General features: G+C 33.8%; 3 protein-coding genes across 6 annotated transcripts; all 3 read right to left on the minus strand.

The window, feature by feature from the left end:
- Position 1: 1 nt before the first annotated feature.
- On the minus strand, positions 2–2,418 carry LOC107032500 (tyrosine-specific transport protein 2). The gene is made up of 2 exons (XM_015234104.2): positions 492–2,418; positions 2–351 (listed from the first exon to the last, which is right to left on the minus strand). Exons 1-2 carry the CDS (start codon positions 1,952–1,954, stop codon positions 273–275), a joined length of 1,542 nt encoding a protein of 513 aa, XP_015089590.1. The 5' UTR covers positions 1,955–2,418; the 3' UTR covers positions 2–272.
- A 653-nt stretch (positions 2,419–3,071) lies between these two features.
- Positions 3,072–9,473, minus strand: LOC107031903 (UDP-glycosyltransferase TURAN). 3 transcript variants are annotated; one of them, XM_015233408.2, is made up of 17 exons: positions 9,346–9,473; positions 9,130–9,239; positions 8,245–8,278; positions 7,182–7,237; positions 6,935–7,075; positions 6,072–6,220; positions 5,885–5,974; positions 5,733–5,799; positions 5,584–5,647; positions 5,392–5,506; positions 4,717–4,877; positions 4,524–4,634; positions 4,386–4,447; positions 4,237–4,289; positions 4,042–4,117; positions 3,631–3,759; positions 3,072–3,537 (listed from the first exon to the last, which is right to left on the minus strand). In XM_015233408.2, the coding sequence occupies exons 2-17, from the start codon at positions 9,160–9,162 to the stop codon at positions 3,514–3,516; spliced, it is 1,365 nt and encodes a 454-aa protein (XP_015088894.1). In that variant the 5' UTR covers positions 9,163–9,239; positions 9,346–9,473; the 3' UTR covers positions 3,072–3,513. The 3 variants fall into 3 exon arrangements, with proteins under 3 accessions (XP_015088894.1, XP_015088893.1, XP_027768341.1); XM_015233407.2 differs by having other exon boundaries at positions 9,317–9,472; XM_027912540.1 differs by lacking the exons at positions 7,182–7,237; positions 9,346–9,473.
- A 786-nt stretch (positions 9,474–10,259) lies between these two features.
- On the minus strand, positions 10,260–15,594 carry LOC107032100 (aquaporin SIP1-1-like). Of its 2 annotated transcripts, none has more exons than XM_015233678.2 (3): positions 15,295–15,594; positions 12,472–12,744; positions 10,260–10,715 (listed from the first exon to the last, which is right to left on the minus strand). In XM_015233678.2, the coding sequence occupies exons 1-3, from the start codon at positions 15,592–15,594 to the stop codon at positions 10,551–10,553; spliced, it is 738 nt and encodes a 245-aa protein (XP_015089164.1). In that variant the 3' UTR covers positions 10,260–10,550. The 2 variants fall into 2 exon arrangements, with proteins under 2 accessions (XP_015089164.1, XP_015089165.1); XM_015233679.2 differs by lacking the exon at positions 15,295–15,594 and adding an exon at positions 13,757–14,198 and having other exon boundaries at positions 10,309–10,715.
- Between the last annotated feature and the right edge of the window lie 2,765 nt (positions 15,595–18,359).

Here is an 18,359-nt window from a genome sequence, read left to right on the forward strand (position 1 = left end):
AAAAGGAAATGATCAGTCATGTCCATTTACAGTTTGATTAGAAAAAAAAAGACATTATAAGATCATATCTCATGTGTTATTGTTTACAAAGTTCGTGTTGATAGATATGTCACCAGGACCTAACTCCATAAGGAGACCAAAGGATCCCATCCACCACCGATAAACGTGTCAGAGTAACCTCCATACTTACTTGGTTTTCTCCATTGAACCATCAAGAATCAAGAAAATTACATGCAGATCAATGGTGCAAGTCTAGCAGAGAAGTACAACGTCTAATGCCAAATGGCTAGAATGACAGCAACGACTAAAAGTAGTAGCAGCACACCATCTCCTCCTGGCAAGACGCCTAACCTGTCGAAAAATTAACACCAGATAAAATGTAAGTAGAATTTTATGCTATTATTTTGCAGTTTATTAGACAACATCATAATTGGTTTCTTATTTCTATAGCATGTCTCTTTCTATAATTACTAGTGGTACTATTGGCATACCTGAGCTTTCTCCTGGACTGATAAATGTACGTCATCACCGGAGGAAGGATGCCAAACAGAAAGCAGTTGGCGTAGATCCCAGCAAAATCAAGAGCTCTTGAAAATGTAGAGGGAAAGAAAGAGCCAATGAGAACTGGCAAAGCTAGAACAAAAGGAATCACAAGGCTTTGTAAAGATTCAAAACCAGAGTTCACTCTATTTTCTGAAGCATTATCATTCTTAGTTCCACTATAAGAAACTTTCCCTGCGTCTCCAAGATTTTGCCTCAACTTAAATGTGGCTGAACCAACTTTGCCTACTACTCCTCGAGCTGGACTGGGAATGGAACTGGAACTACTAAAGATCAAATCCAAGGTATCGACAACCTGTTTCGGAAAGCTAACAGCATATCCTATCAAGCTAGTGGCTAATGCTGAAAATGCAAAACCTTGAACAGCTGGTAGAGCAGAGGAATTGACAGAGAGCAAGAGTGAGATTGGATCGCTTGAGACAGATGAAGCATTGTGACTAGAAAGTCCCAAAACAATCAAATTCCATGATAGTACCATGACTAGAGGAATAGTCCCACCTAGCATTATTGCTTTTCTAGCATCGTGTACAGTGTTTCCAGCAATTTTACAAATAAAAGGTGTGATTACATGGAATCCCATTGTAAGCACAGCCACAGGAATAGCAGGCAAAACTGATGAAAATCTCCAAGAAGCAAATCCAAAAGAATCAAGAATACTCATTCTCCCAACAAATATTCCAATTACAACTAATGCTGTTATGGAGACAAACATAGTAATGCATAGGCACCTATTGGCTACATCGATAACATGAAAAGGTAACAAACAAAGAACTATCCCGACTAGTGATGGAAACAGTCCATTAGCAAGAACATGATTAATCTTGGGAAACCACTGAGAAATAATTGAACCAATTCCTGAAACACAGGCTACCAACAAAGCAAAAGTTAGTGAACCATAAACCAAAGCAACAAAAGCCCCAAGTTTACTTCCTAATGCCTTGGTTGCAAGACTAGTAAAGCTAACTTCATCAACCCCATCTTCCTCCATAGCTGCAAAACTAAGCTCTGCCACAAGAATGATAGAGGAAATAACATAAACCCAAGTCAACAGAAGAGATACGGTTGATGGAATTGGACCAGATTTTACAGTTGCTGCAGGTAATCCCAACATTCCTGGCCCGACAGCAGTACCTACAATCAACCCCACAGCACCCCAAAAGCTTTTTTCTTGAACCACTTCAATCTTTTCTTCAAGATTGCAACTTCTAGGTTCATCTACATTCAAAGAAACAGCTAAAGATTTGTGCTTTACACATAAATTATGACCTATAGTGGGATTAAAGAGTCCTTGTTTAAAGGCTGGAACTTTTGACCTTTTACCATTAGCTATACTCTTGGTATGAGAATGAGGGTGGCTGAAAAATTGAATCTTGAACTGCTGAGAAACAAGCATTTTTCAAAATGTCAGATACCCAAATAATCTTTTTCAAGATTCCTCAAAGTCAATCATTTATCAGTGTAAAAATGAGTTCTTCCTGGCATTTGACATGTACCATAGAAAGAACAACAAATTTCAATGGATTTCTTTTTATCAGCTATCAAATATACAAACAAATGGGGTTGTGAAAAAGGACTAAAGGGATAAGAATTGAAAAATTAATTGCAGAAAATGAAAAAGTGTTAAAACTGAGTACTGACTAATTACAGCTTCCTTAAACAGCCTGGCCCTTAAGCTGAATATTCCGGCGGCGGTGACAAATTTATGTGAGGGTTTGGAATCATTCTTGCCTAACCACGTGCTAATATTACTAATGTTTTTTATTTTAGGAGAATCTTGTATGATTCCTGGACCCTACCAAACAGAACACCCAAACTTCATAGGATTTCTTTTTTTGGTGGCTAATCTTTACAAAAACTATAATTATGTTTATTCCTACTTCTTTTAGAGATGTCATTCAAATACTTGAAGTTTTTTTTTTTTTTTTTTTATTACGTAACATTTAAGATTTATATAAAATTAAATAAGTATATATATGTGTATTATGTAGCATAATACACCCACAAAATATATGTATATATTTGTCTAATTTATATAAATTTAAAATATCTATTTGAATACGCCTAAAGTTAAAAGAATCATATAAGTACATATTATGTCAAATTGTCAATCCTTTAAGCAAACTTAAAAAGGCTACTGGAACTTAATAAAATTATACCAACATTAAATTTTTATTTCAACTAGTTGATACTTAGATATTGTCTATATGGGTTGCATGTGTCTGTTAGTTTTTTTTTTAATAACCGTGATATATGAACTAACTTTTAACTAATTTCACGAGATATTTGCCATCTCTACCAATGAATACTAGATAACTTTGTCCATCAAAGCTAGGCAAAATGAGAAGAATCACCTAATGGTCTTTTTCTCCACTGAGTTTTAAACCTGAAACCTCAAGATTCTCAACCATTTTATTAACCACTAGATCACGCCCTTGATTGCATGTCTAGTTTTTTTTTTAAAAACATAAGAGTCAAAGGTGTATCATGTTGTTTGCATTTGGGCATTGTAATGATAACAACAAGACTAAGGTTGCTAGATATACAAACACTTGTGTTAGTGTTCAAAATCTGTTATTTTTCACACTTTTTTTGGTTCAAACAACACACAAAATGTATTCTGGGAACGTCGTAAAGCAACCCCACGATGTATATAACTTTGTTACTACTAAGAGAGGTAAAAGGCAAGTGAAACCTCAATAGTGCTATGGCCACTTCTAAAGCTGTACAACTTCAGTTCTCACAAAACCCAAAACAGAAATCTGTGACTACTGACCGACTAATGATCCTAATAGAGCCGCAAAAATTGGTTTCTCTGTGGAGCCTGGGAAGGGGCCGGGCAGAGTAGCAGGGACCTTCGGCTTGCAGTGTGACACTAGATGAGCATATAATTCCCGAAATTCCTCTTATCTGTAGGGTAGTTGACACCAGAGTTCTTGAAATCTTTGCTTCAAATCAGCTCGAGTTGTCAAAAATAACCTGCATAATGCATGGCGTGTTTAACCATCTAAATAGTAATGGCATTTGCAACAAATTAGAAAAAACATCTCAAGTGTGAAGAAATCTACTTGCCTTGGATATTAGGGGTTTGGCGTTTGCTTCCCACTCTGTTGCCCAATTAACAGAAGATCTGCTTGCCAATACTCCCTGTCTCAGCGACTTCAACTCATCACATTCACCTGGGAATCCCTTAAACAGTGTCTGCCCAGGTATTCACAGTTAAGCAAATAAGATAGAATATTCTCAGGACGTAAGCTCACCGGTTGACTCTAGGAATAGCTAATGGCTAGAATAAGGTATATAACAGGTTCAGATATGCAAGTATGAAGCATAAAGCGTTGGAGTGGGTTGATACTTGATAATGAATATTATGGCAATATCTTGTAAACTACTGAATCTAATAAAATCTACAATGTAAAACAAACATAAAAGTTCAAAGAAAGAGGAGATAAAAGGTCCATTTCTGTCAGTTTAGGAGTTTACCACAAATTGATCAGCCAGTTCTGAGGATGAAGAGAAGAGTAGGCCATTCTTGTCAACTTCGACCAGCTCGTTGATACTTGATAAAGGGCAGTGAAGAAGGGTCAACATGCAACTTCTCATAGTATGTAATTTTTTAAGACTTTCAAATGTCAAGACCATGTGAAATGAAAATGAAGAGGAATACATGCATCGTACCAAGAGTAGGAAACAGCACAGACCGGTAATCCACAGCCAAACATATCCACAACCTAAAAGGAATATACAAGAATGAAACCTACTAAGAAGTCCTGAACATACATGAGAGAAAAAATGACTTTTGCTCTTGAAGAATGTAGAGACAAAACCTTCATTGGAAGATCCAACCCTGAAGAGGACGTATGCAAGCAAACACCAAGATCTGCTGATCCTATACAAGGGAACACAGGATTTGAGACAATTTTAAGGTGAACACAAGAAGATGACAACAGATCGGTAGCTCATACCAAGAAGCAATGGGTAATCCTCTGGCTCCAACCACATAGTACGAAATGCTACACGTTTAAGGTTGAGTTTTGCCATCTTGTGTTCATATTTTTCCTTTTCAGGCCCTTTACCTTCAAAAGAAACCAAAGTAAAGAAAAGCTTATGTCTATCAAAAATAAGAAGTAAAATCCCTGACACATGAGCAGCAGTTACCTGTAATTATAAATAATAATCTAGGGTATTGCTTCCCACCCTTGATTTCCTGCCAGAAAACATCCTCCCTCTTCAAGTCATCCTCGTTCAGCAATGCAGAAACCCTTCTATCATACATTAGTGCTGCTTCTAAGAGAATGCTAAAATCTTCATCCGGAGTCCTAAGAACCAATAGAATAATGTCATGTAGCTATCACCGAAAGACAAAACTATTTTACCATCTTTGAATTTTGAAAGAGGAGCATGAGAACTTTCTCAGCACATGGTGCAAATAAGAGACAGAACTCTTTCATTGTTGATTTTTTGTCCAATCATCTTGCCCATCATTTCTTGATATTCACAAGCATCAAACTGATAGTGATTAAGTTTGCAGTATTTAAAGAAATGGACCTTGGGCTAACTCAACCCAAAAACTAGCTCATGAGGAGAGGAGTGTCGAAGACCATGTAAGAAGACCAACTCCACATCCCATGACTGATGTGGACAACTTAACACTATAGATCACCACTATCAAGTTTGGAATTTTGTAAACCAAGATGAAGATTAGGGTAAAAGATATCGAAGAAGAATGTTTATTCTCTGTTATATGTGGATAAATTGTGTGGTAAAAGAAAATGTAAGGTTCACTGTGCCAGAACACAATAGGATGTTAAATTAAGTTTACAAACAACTTACCAGCTTGTACTGCTTACAATGAGCGCTGGTCTGTTCCACTTCAAGGAAATATCTGTGCCAGTCTGAGTTGTAAATAGAGTTACATTAGGGTTGTCATCGTCTGGTGTTAATACCTCTGCAAATATGCCAGATTCATATCAATTCTTCATCTAAAACAGTTCATCACATGGAAATTCTCATTACAGTACGTACCATTGCTAAGACAGTCTTGAAGGCTGTAAGGTGTTCTCAGACTCTTATCAATCCCACAAAACAACTGCAATTGACACTTGAAGGTTAAAACTATGAAGTATAATGTATTAACTATATAGGGAAGCTTTGTTGTAGACAAGATAATTCACCTTGTGCTTCTCCTCCAGGGAAGCAGGTTGAAAAAAATCAGGAGGTTGATCATATAGAACAGTGGCACTGAGAATCCAGAAAGCAATGATGCACAAGTCAGTAAACAAAGAAAATCAGATCGTTAGATATTCCAAGTAGCTCAATGGCCTACCTGATTCCCCAGTTTTGAGACAATTCATGTTGCATTGCCTTTGTCACACATAAGGAACCATTAGCCATTTTCCCAAAATGCTTCTCAATCCTATCCAAATACCCAAATTCTGTTTTACTTGCACAGTTCACAAACCAGATGCTAAACCCAAATGGAGGTTTATAACTTACGAGGATGAACAAATTACCAATGATATAAAGCCACAAACCGACTATTCCTCCCGAGAGACAATGCTAGAAGAGTATATCCAAAGTTATGCCAATCTATAATGAACGCAGAACGTCTAATCCAACTGGCCAATTTTACAGCAACCAGTGTAGGAACAGATGGTGGATTCTGGCAAAGGAGTAATGCTATCATTAGTTGATATAATTAAAGCTCAAGCATGACAAATCGGATGGACGACTTGCATCAATCATAACTCAATTCCCATCTTCTCTAGTGGGAGTTCTGATCCCGAATAACTAAACAGCGCTAGTGAGGATGCCCTAATTGGACATTCCTCAAGAACTTGGGTGGATCATAACCACAATCCAGGTTCAGCACCCACTAGATAAAGCATTTAGAAAAATATGGAAGAACCAGCAGTTCAAGCACCAATGAGAAAGCAACCTCAGAGTTGGCACAGGTTCTGGTTAATTTTGAGGAGAAAAACAAGGCCTGTCTTTATGCTGGCTCTCAAAATATCAAATACTCATAAATTGAAACAAAAATAAGTAGAAATACATGCTCACTAGCGAAATGTCGTATGGAAAATTTGAAATTACTAACTGAAAACTCAAACAAAGAAATTACTTAGAGATATACATGCATGGATTTATGGCAAGTCAAATACATAAAAGAATTAACTGGTAGCTTTTACTTCAAAAACTGAAGCACCATAGTGAATCAAAAACTGTATGCGTCAACGTTGGTATGATTCTCTTTAGTTTTTCTTTCTTTGTATTTTTATACATAAAAGACAGATATGGCCACATGACCAGCACTTATCAATAAGACATACGTATTCAATAGTTGTAAGCAGATATGTAAAAGTAGCTAATAGCTCACCTGAACTATGAAAACATCCGGCTTAGGAATTTTAACACAGAGGTACCATAGGAGCATAAAAAACTGGACCAGTGGCTTAAGTATGAGCAATAAAGGGTGGAGTATCTTTGGAAAACTTCTGGGGTTTGATGGCCACTGTGTCTGCATGATGCCAAAATACTCAAAAGTCAAATCACATAGACATAATCAAAGAGGATGTCTTTGAGCTTTTCACTCCAGAAAGACAGCTAGATCATCCAGTTATTACCATTTCATTGATGTGAATAGATTTATGCTCTTTTACAGCAGAATGAGGGTCCGAACCTACTCAAAATTAAGAACTAAAAATCAGAATGACCAGGCAGGATATAGCCAAAAGAAAAACTATAATGTTTGGACGGGATTATTAAATTAAGCACTTATGCCAATTGGTACAAAATTTTATGTAATTATGCACAATGTCTGGAATTTAAGTTTCACGTAGTTTCAAGCTGTTCTACACTTCAATGATAGAAGAATAGTATATCTGAAGAAAAATGAAACGGTAGAGCCAGTGATGTTACAATATTTAGGACAGTGATATGGAAGAAAAAAGAAAATTCATTCATCTTATCTAATAAAGCCTCTAATAGTGCTTCTTTACTTCTCCAGATCCTGCATGAATGTGAGATGCTTCGTGCACCAGGCTCCCCTTTTTTTCTTGAAAATCTTCTGACTTGGGGGTGTGTTTGCCCGACAGGGGGGAAGGATGTGTGGGGGAGTTAACAATTGTGGATTCTCACAGGAAGGCTTCAAACCGAATAGAGTATGAACTAAATACTCAACCTCTCCCACCCAAAGTGTGCATCCCTCCACTTCCATCCTTAAGCCCTTAACTCACAGCACACAACCTCTTCCTTCATTCCACGCACACCGCACTGCCTACAAATTCCCAACCATTGTCCATCTTTGTCCATGTGCTCACCCCATTTGCTCACCCCCAAGTGTCTGAGTTGTATCCCCTTAGCCTTCATCATCATCTTATTCTGCTTCATTCAACCATGTTCCACAAACAGATTTAATCCATTTTATGTTATTTCAACTTTGTTGACAAATTTTTCCTGTATCTAAAAATTGAAACCATATTTTTGTATCATGCTCTTTTTATTTCATTTTTAAAATAGAAACGTAAATAGAAACAATCTTTTTTTCTTCCCAGACTAGAGGTGAAACGTGGTTTGGACATTACACAAACATTCATATATTCAATGCTCATCAACAGTTCGGACATACGCAGCTAAAAGCATTCTTTATGAAACAATGCTTATCATGGGTTGTTACATGATACTTACCTCCATATGCAACAATGTCAACCTCTAGATGAGCCTGCATAAGGATAAGGATAAACATAAGAATATAAAGGGCCTGAATCAATGCAGTGTATCAACCACTAATTTTGAAAACATAAAAGTGGTTTTCTCATCATCACTTAAAACAGAAAAGATATATTACTTTTCTCTCTTACAATAACAAACATGCATCCATCATATTAAATAACATTAGTAACTAATGGTAACACAGCATAATTGAAGTCTTCAAATAAATAAGACTGGAAGTCTGAAACAAAAGGCATCAGTCAACACAGAAGATTTTTACAATTCTCTCGAATGACTGTTCTAGAGTGTCAAAGCTAGTCTTTTTAAGACCAATTACAACAGCAAAATCTGACGATTTTTCTTTAATCTAAAAATGTTTTCCTATATAATAACTTCACCAAGAACCTAGCAACCAGCCAGAAACAATTAACCTCACGTTCAGAGATTAATACTCAAACTTATACCCAGATATTTCATAACAGAACCTCCAAAATATGTAAAAATGCACTAATTTGGATTGATCATCTGCATAAGCTCCACCACTATCTCAAATTCTGAGTCCAATACAAAATAAGAAAAAAAATAGAAGTGCTCGTGTGTAAATTAAAAGGTGCAGCCACTTCCTTCAATTCATGAATTCGGGGAAATCTCAGTATCTAAGTTGGTTGGCTACCTGAACTTTCATTTTGTTCCTAAGTGTTCATTCCCCCCTTGTAATCCCTTTCTCTAACCCCTATGTGATAATATTTTAAAAAATCTGAACTTTCACCTTATTAGTGAAGCTTCGATTCTCCAACTTCTAATCCCCTACCCCCTGTGTTATAATAGTATTAAAAAAAATAAAAATCATGGATTGGGTACCTGACGAGCAAGGGAAAGAGCATGATATTGCATACGAGGGCTACGTCCAATATCACCGAGAACGACTACCGCTGCTCTACCGCTGGGTCGGATCCTCGATTCATTTTGTCCTAAATTCATCAAATTTGATCGGTTTGAATGCATAAAAAAAATTGGGAAATTGTCGAAAATTAATTGAATTTCGTACCTGACATGATTGCTAAACAAAAATCTTACTTGCGGAACAGAAATTGAGATTAAAAATCCATTCCAGTTAGAGTGAAAGTACACAGTTAAATACAGGGGAAATCGACGAAGATGAAGGAGATCCGAAGAAATTAGGGGCGTGTTTGGTGAAATAGAAGGTAGAAAGTCAATTTTTTAATTTTTTTTAAAAAATTTATATAAGTTGCTCGAATTAACACTTAAATATTACTCCCTCCGTCCACTATTATTTGTCTTTCTAAAAAGTCAAACTATCATAACTTGGACTAACATTTTAAGATGTATTTTTTCATCATATTGATATACAAAAAAAATTATAATTTATCGTACTTTTCATATAGTTTTTGGATATCTAATTTTTTTTGTTCAAAATATCGAATTAATGTAATCTAGCTTGTACAATATTATTATTAATTTATTTTTACCTTTTTTCAATGAAACACTCCTTTAATTTGTTAATATAATTATTAATATTAATTTAATATATATTTCTAAAAAAACTACTTTTCACTCACTCAACTTCAAATAGTTAAATAGGAAGGACACAAACAGATAATAGTGTTGTGTCTCTCGCTTATGGTCGTTACTTAGATTGAACCAAGAGTCTTATCGACAATAACTTTCTTTACCTTTCAAAGTATGAGTAAGGTCATCCGAAAACAACTTCTCTACCTCTCAAGGTAGGAATAAGGTATGTGTACACTCTACTCTCTCCAAATCCACTTGTGAAATTACAGTAGTATTTTGTAAAGCAATTGAGTATGCATTCCAAAACATGGTGATGTGTGTATAAGATATCATTTTTTTGCCACCTTAATGATAAATTTTGGATAAATTGTTGCAACTTTCACCAGACTGAACTTTAGTCCAATGCCAAAACGCCAGATCACATGATCATTGTTAGACTTGATAAAATATGCAAGTACTATAGAAAGAATCACCCACTTTAATTCACAAGCACAACTCAAAACAGTAGAAAGGAGGCATCTAAAGAAGCATGTAAGAACATATTCAGGGCATCCAACTTTGGACAACTAAGTTTTTTGCACTAATAGTTGGTTGAATTTGGATTAATGTTAAAAGGGGGGTTTATTAACAATTCCAACTAGCTGTTATGATTCTGTATTTGAAGTTAAGAATTGCTTTCAATTTTATCGAGTTACTTCAACCACAGTGCAACCTAGATTAATGAAGTAACTGAAGCAGAAGAGTCTATCTCAATTTCGCTTTTTCTTCTGGGGCTTCTTCTTCTTTGCTGGAGCTGGAAAGACGGCACGAAATGTCCATGCAGCCATTATTGCTCCTACAAAGGGACAGATCCAGTAGACATAAAACTGCTCCCATGTGTTGTGCATGTTGTTTATGTATGCCCAACCAAATGCCTGCAAATGTATAGCAGATAATCAGCTCTTGTGAACCCATTAAGAACTCATGCAGGCAAAAAAGGAAACAGATACATTGCTACAGAAATGTTTATATAGTTTGGGATACCCCCAAACTATTTGATACACTTTGAACCTTTTTAAGAACTCAATATCTCGTTTGATACATAGTTACACAAAAAGTTTCAGAATTCGGTATGATTACACCCTGTCTGTGAAACTAAATTTACTACAAATATGGATAGCAGTCAAGCCAACATGCTTTGCCACTTGTATGTACCGACTGTTTTGCTCATAGAGTAGACTTGTTTACCAGGTCCTCTCTGTAATTAAGAAGGCAAGGTCTAGTCCTCGTTTCATATGTATCTTTTAGCAGAGGCAATAGAATCATGAGCTGGTTGGAATTTTTTTAAAAAAAAAACTAACAAGCGACAGCATTTCACCAAGTGTTACCATTTTTAGAGTATCAAAATTAATACAACAAAAGGATATTTATTATGTGTTTGCTTTCACTTGAGATTATTGTTGAGAAAAAGAAAAATCTCACTCCTTCTCAAAGTCAATCTCTACTAATTCAGTCCCCTACAACTAGTTGTCAAGCTACACAAGTTAATATGCAAGGAGAACTATGTTAGGTTGAAGGTGAGGCATAAAGTACCCTTCAAGGAAACTAACAGTTAATACAGGGACATATGATTGGCTTGCTTGATCATCTTAATTAGATTCTTGACATGAAACTCATTTCCAATCTGACACCCTAAGGGAGAAGTGTCATTAGAGATTTGCAACTGCAGATATGACTGTAACTAGTTGTTACTTGTTAGCCAGTAGAACTAATTCAAATGGAGATTTGCGATTCGTGTGACACAGCTACCTGTGAAAGGAAACATCAACTCACAGTGCAGGTACAGCCAAGAAATGTCATTTTTTTCTTACAAGTAAAAGCCAAGAAATATGGTCTGCTCAGATCGACAGATGTCATAGTTCAGATTCAAGAACAGATGGTATATAATGTTTATCTAAATCCATTTTGTCGTTATCTTATTCCATTAGATGAGGCAAATATCAGGGTCTAGTCAATTTCTGTCATTATTTTATTCCATTAAATGAGGGCAAATATCAGGGTTCAAATAGGTAATGTTCCATAAATTAAAATAGTTCAGATTGACAGGCATATATTCCTAATATGTTGTAGTTTTGGAACTACAACCAAAGAAGCCATTCTTGTCGATGTAAAAGAATTTATTTTTTCATACGACTGATCAGCGTAAGCCTCTCTTTGTAAGACTAAGAATTACTGCAATTAAGAATGATGAGCATAATGGAAAGAGCAAGTTACATAATAGCTAAGTTAAAAGATTGCATCTTAAAGACGAAACTCTCTGCTTAAGTTGAAGGTTATTCAACCAAATAGGGGGAGATACACCTGAAGAGGATAGAAAGCTCCTTCACTACTAAGCAAAAAAGAATCAATTTTGAAGAATCTAGCAACACTTCCTAACCAAAGTATAAGGAAACCATTACTAAATCTAGTGGAGTAAATCTCCACAAATCATCCCATTTTTAGTTATAAACCACATTCTCAGTGTTAAGATACCGAAAGTTCACCCAAATATAGATGCTACAATGATGTGTTATTCAGATGACAAAGCAAATCAAAAACCTGAGTATATTATGGAAAAATCAAATGAATACAAGTGGTTGAGCTATCTATTAAGCTCAAGATCTAAGAACAGCAAAAAGAGATAGTACTTACATTGGCTGGATTCATAGAAGGTCCAGTGTACTTTGAACCTGCAACTACCATGGTAACAGTTGACATTGCAAGTAACCAATTCTTTAGAAGTGCACTTTTAGGACCCTTCAGTACAATGATAAAGACCAGAAAGGTCATTACGAAAGTCAAGATGCCCTCAGCAATGGCTCCATTGTGCAAGTCAACTTTCAAGGAAGGCCCACCAAGCATGTGCTTGTACTGCGTAGGAATAACCTCCAATATTGCTACTGCACCAGCAACCGCACCAGCTGCCTGTAACAGTTCAAAGACGATACAGAATTAGTTTCATGATATAAAGACTTGGATAGATTCTTGAATTGGAAGTTCTAGAAATTATTATGCGGAACTCTTCAACTTTGAACAGAACACTGTAAGAATTCTTTAGATAACCAGAAAAACCATGTAAAACTTGCCATAAAAATTGAAATTTAGGTGATCTATCTTGGATCTTATGTATAATATTGTGTTCTTATGGAAAAAAGAGAGGGAAGGCGTAGTTTAGTGCCAACTTGAAATAATTACGAGACAATGAACTTTCTCTATGAACAACTTTTTTTTGGCATCACCCAATAGCCCGCCATGACAAATGTAAGCTAAACCATATAGGCAGTGGGCTACACCTAGCTTAGCCTATCCAATATCAGATTCGACAAGAGTTATTTTTGCTGATATTCTCCTCTCTTCTAAAAGGAATTTTTCACTCTATAAGGTATGGAAAGTTATTGACTATAACCAAAATGAAGCAGTCTGAGGCAAATACTCAACATCTAAACACATACCAAAAAACGAATCAACCTCAGTCAGAAAAGAGAGAAATATGTCCTTTTACAGCTTTAGCTAGATAAATCCAACTAGTTTCGGGACATCGGGATATAGATAAAACTCTACTTCCATTAAACTCAAAATTCAAGCAAAACAACAGCTGTGCCTCAGTTCCCTACATGAATATTCACTAACCATATTTCTCCATTTAAGCTCGACTGGAAATTCAAGCAAGCTCAACCATGTAACTACCTAACAACTAGACCCAGAAAAGGTTTTTAAAAGTTCACTTCAAAAAGTGGAAGCTACAAATGCTATTATGATAGGTTGATTTTTCAGAAATTAAAACTCTATTTCCATTATTCCTCAAAATTCAAGCAAAATATACAACAGAAACAAGTTCAGATCGACTATACAAATCCTCATTCACTAGATCATATCTCTCCATTCAAGCAAAATCAACCATGTAAGAACTGCGCCCAGAAAAGATATAATCAAAAACCTGAGCAGGGAATCGGGTGGCAACGGTAAAAAGAGAATCTTTTCCAACCCCAGCAGCATAAAACGCCGCTGTACCAGCAGGATTAAAAGCGGCACCACCCAAAGCATCGCCGATTATCCCAAAGACAAAGAAGAGCATAAAAAGAAGCACAGTAGTAATAAATAGCGAAGCCATTCCTTGAGCAATCCCAAAAGCAGTAGCTATAAGGTAAGTGAAAATCCCCAGAGTGGATGAACAAAACACCCACATCAATGTCAACACAAAATCACCCACAGCTGCTTTTACAGCACCCATTGAATACAAAATCTTTGAAATTTTTGACTTTTTCTTAGCTTCTGAAAACTGAAATTCTCTCCCACTCGGTGAAAGAGAGGAAGAAGAAAGGATATTGAGATGATTAACCTAATAGAGATTAATTAGAAGTATATTTCGTTGGGAATTTGGAATTAATTATGAGCTATTATAAAAGTAAATAATAATTAGGTGTGATAGCATTAAAATAGGTAAAGTATCGCCTTTTTTTCGCTATTTTTACACTTCAATTATCAACTGAAATATTAACTTGCATAATAAATATCTAATTTTTATTCCAAATTAATATGGTCAATTAAAAGCAAATGAAGTAAGTATAACTAAAGATAAAATTGAATAAATTCCATTAATACATACACAAATTTGTATTATTTATGAGGTTTAGATGTTTAATTTAATGTTGAAATTATAGTGAATGAATACTATGTAAACTATAATGGTAAGTATTGATGAGTGTTTGGTAAGGATTAGGACAATAGTTGGCTGCTTTTAGTTGTTTAGTATTTCTTTGAATTCTATTTTGTTTGGTAATGTTCACTATATTCCTTGACTAAAAGCCATGAACCATCCTATCATATTGGTGGGGGGAATATTTTTAGTTTTTCATCCGCTTTCAATTTGATCTCAATTAATATTTATATTTTTATATTTCAGATATATATAAATAGAGATTTAAGTTTATATAAATTGATCAAGTAGACATATCAAAAAAATAGATATATATATTATATCTGACATAGTACGTGTAGGATGTTACGTAGTACGTAAATTGTTATATAGAATGTTAAGCATAACACATGTATAGGATGTTACGTAGGACGTGAATTATCGCATGAAATTTTAAGAAGAACACATGTGTAGAATGTTACGTAGAACGTGAATTGTCACATGAAATGTTGAGCAGAATACATGTGTTTACCTGTTTAATTTTATACAAATTAAAGTACCTATTTATGCACACTCATAATTGAATAACATAAATGTCAAATTATATTGAGGAAATGAAAATTCTAGGAGTTGGTTTGATTAGAGAACAAGTTTTTCCACCATTAGTTTTAAAATTGTTATTTATCCTTAATGTAGAATAAAAATACCATTATCACTTCGAACGACTAATTCATGAACAACTTATCTCATAGTTTTATTTCAAATAGATATAAAATAAATTTATTTTTAAAATAATTTTGAAATTAGTTTAATTAATTACTTGAAGCTAAAATCAATACCTGAGCAGGAAATCGAGCAGCAACGGAGAAGAGCGAATCCTTTCCAACTCCGGCAGCATAAAACGCGGCGGTAGCGGCGGGATTGAAGGCTGCGCCACCCAAAGCCTCAGCTATAACACTAAGCATTAAGAAGAGGAGGAAAACAATGAGAATAGTGATTGACAGAGATGCCAATCCAGGAGCGATTCCAAATGCAGATCCAATAATGTAAGTCAAAACCCCAATCGTTGAAACACAAAATATCGCAATAAATGTCATAACAAAATCAGCTACCACTGCTTTAACAACATCCATCTTCATCTTCAACTGAATCAACGACGAAGAAGAAGAGGGATTCAGATGTAAATCAATGCATTATATATTAGAGAAATGGAGATTAGTTAGAAATTAGAAGTATAGTAGGTAGGAATTGGGGATTATTTTTGTACAACGAATTAAGAATTGTTAATTGGAGAAGGTGTGCTCCACCAAATAAAAACTGCATACATTAAGAAAACATGTGAAATTTGGGAAATGATATTGCAAATGTGATAACATAACTTGTTTGGATAGTTGTTATACGTTATATTCATTAGAATAATACACTATTCAAACATAATGTTAATATAAGTTCAACATAAATTTCAAATATTTTTTCATTCAACTTTGAAATTAAACTCGTGAAAATGAAGTTTTTGGCCAAAAACATCCTTCAACTATACGGAAGACTTAAATTATATACTTAAAGTATCATTTTTAGCAGAAAACATCATTTAATTATATACCAAACTTAAGCTACATTCTTAAAGCATCATTTTTAACAGAAAACATCCTTCAAGTATTTTAAAGTAAACAACTTCCATCATTCTACTTGAATTTATCAGAAAACTAATCGATATATCCCACAAAAATTAAGTCGTCCCTTCCTAATTATTATTCTTAAATATGCCAAGAATATTATCCTGAACTTTTTCGTAATTGAGCTAAGAGAATTATGCAAAATCTTTTAATTTGACCGTTTTTTCATTCATTTTTCATATAATTTTAATTAAAAATATTATTAGTTTAAATATGTTTCTTCTCAATTGAATATGCTACAAGCGACATTTGTTGGAGACTTCCGTTCTAATAATGTAGAATGAAACTCAAATACGAGACATAATCAACATTTTGGTCACTTTAATATTAGATTGACCCAAAAACCTATTCATTTAATTGGTTAAGAAAAAAAGTAAAAATAATTAATCTCCAACTTCATTTCTTTACGAAAAAGGCAAATCATGTGCACTCACACCTTCCAATCATTTTTAGTTTCAATAAGCAACAGTGTCTACGATTTATTTTTAAAGAACTTGTAGAAAGTAATGAAATTTTTCAGAATAGCTTTTGTTGATAGTCACGTTAACCACTCATTTTTTCATAAGTTCACTTAATTTTTTGACAATATCTAACAAAATGATAAAAGTTGTTCACTTACAAATACTTAAAGAATGTTTTCTGCTAAAAATGATACTTTAAGGATGTAGTTTAAGTTTAGAATATAGTTGAAGAATTTTTTCTGCTAAAAATGATACTTTAAGAATATATAGTTTATGTTTGAGGTATAGTTGAAGGATGTTTTTGGCCAAAATCTGTGAAAATACAAACATAAAAGTTATATTGTATATAAGTCGAAGTATATACTTTATTCGATATAAAATCTAATAAATTTTGAATTAGTAAATATAAGATTAAAAATTGATTTAATTATATAAAATTAAAAATCTAAAGTCGCAGATTCAAAATGTCAAATTATTAGAGGGTCGTGCAAGAGCACGTTGCTAGCAATTAGCATGTGCAAAGGATGACCATTTAATAAATAATATTTGGAGTATTTTATTATAATAGCTACTTGACTTTGCTAGTGAGATAAAAGAATAAAACTTACGAGATAAATACGAGATTATCTTTATTTCATGTTAGGTTTAAAATATTAGTTAATTATAAATTATTTTATTTTATTATTTATATTAAAATAATTATATTACTATCTCATATAAACAAAAGGCAAATAATTGTATGTTTATCCAATCTCATGAAGCGACTCCTAAAGGTTAGCTAGGTACTTCAGGGAAGTGAACTCCATCGGTGTATAATAAATATTACACGTCTATAATAAAAAAAAACACTATATTTTATTTGTTCTAAAATAAATATCCTACGTCTATAATTTGAAACGAATAGATTTTAGAATTTTTCTTTTATCTTTCGTAAAATGATTTCTAACTATAAAGTATCTAAAAACAATAAAAGAAATCTTTCTTTTATAACTTTCATGTTAAATCAAACGATATCATACGAACTGAAACGAATTGAATAGTGAATATGAATAGGTGGGAACTGGCCTGAGAATGACTTACGTGTTGGACAAACCTTAGCTTACTATATACTTCTTTTGTTACAATCTGCGTGTCTTAGTACTTTCTTTTTAAGTCTGTTTCATAAAGGATATATTATTTTTCTAATTAACATTTTTTTACATAATATACTTAAAATTATAAAACTAAAGAGAACTTCATTATATTCAACGTATTATTACTTTAAAAGTTACAAGATTCAAAAATTTATGTGCCAACATAAAATCAAACAAACAAATTAAAATGCAAACGTGTATATATATATATATATATATATATATATATTCTAACTATAAAGTATCTAAAACCAATATAAAAAAAATCTTTCTCCTATAACTTTCATGTTAAGTCAAACGATATCATACAAACTGAAACGAATTGAATAGTGAATATGAATAGGTGGTAACTGGCCCAAGAATGACTTACGTGTTGGACAAACCTTAGCTTACTATATACTTTCTTTGTTTCAATTTGCTTGTCTTAGTACTTTCTTTTTAAATCTGTTCCATAAATAATATATTATTTTTCTAATTAACAATTTTTTACATAATATACTTAAAATTATAAAACTAAAGAGAACTTCATTATATTCAACGTATTATTACTTTAAAAGTTACAAGATTCAAAAATTTATGTGCCAACACAAAATCAAACAAACAAATTAAAATAAAAGACATGTATATATATATA

The sequence above is a fragment of the Solanum pennellii genome, chromosome 10 (genome assembly GCF_001406875.1).
Source record: "Solanum pennellii chromosome 10, SPENNV200".
Lineage (NCBI taxonomy): Eukaryota > Viridiplantae > Streptophyta > Magnoliopsida > Solanales > Solanaceae > Solanum > Solanum pennellii.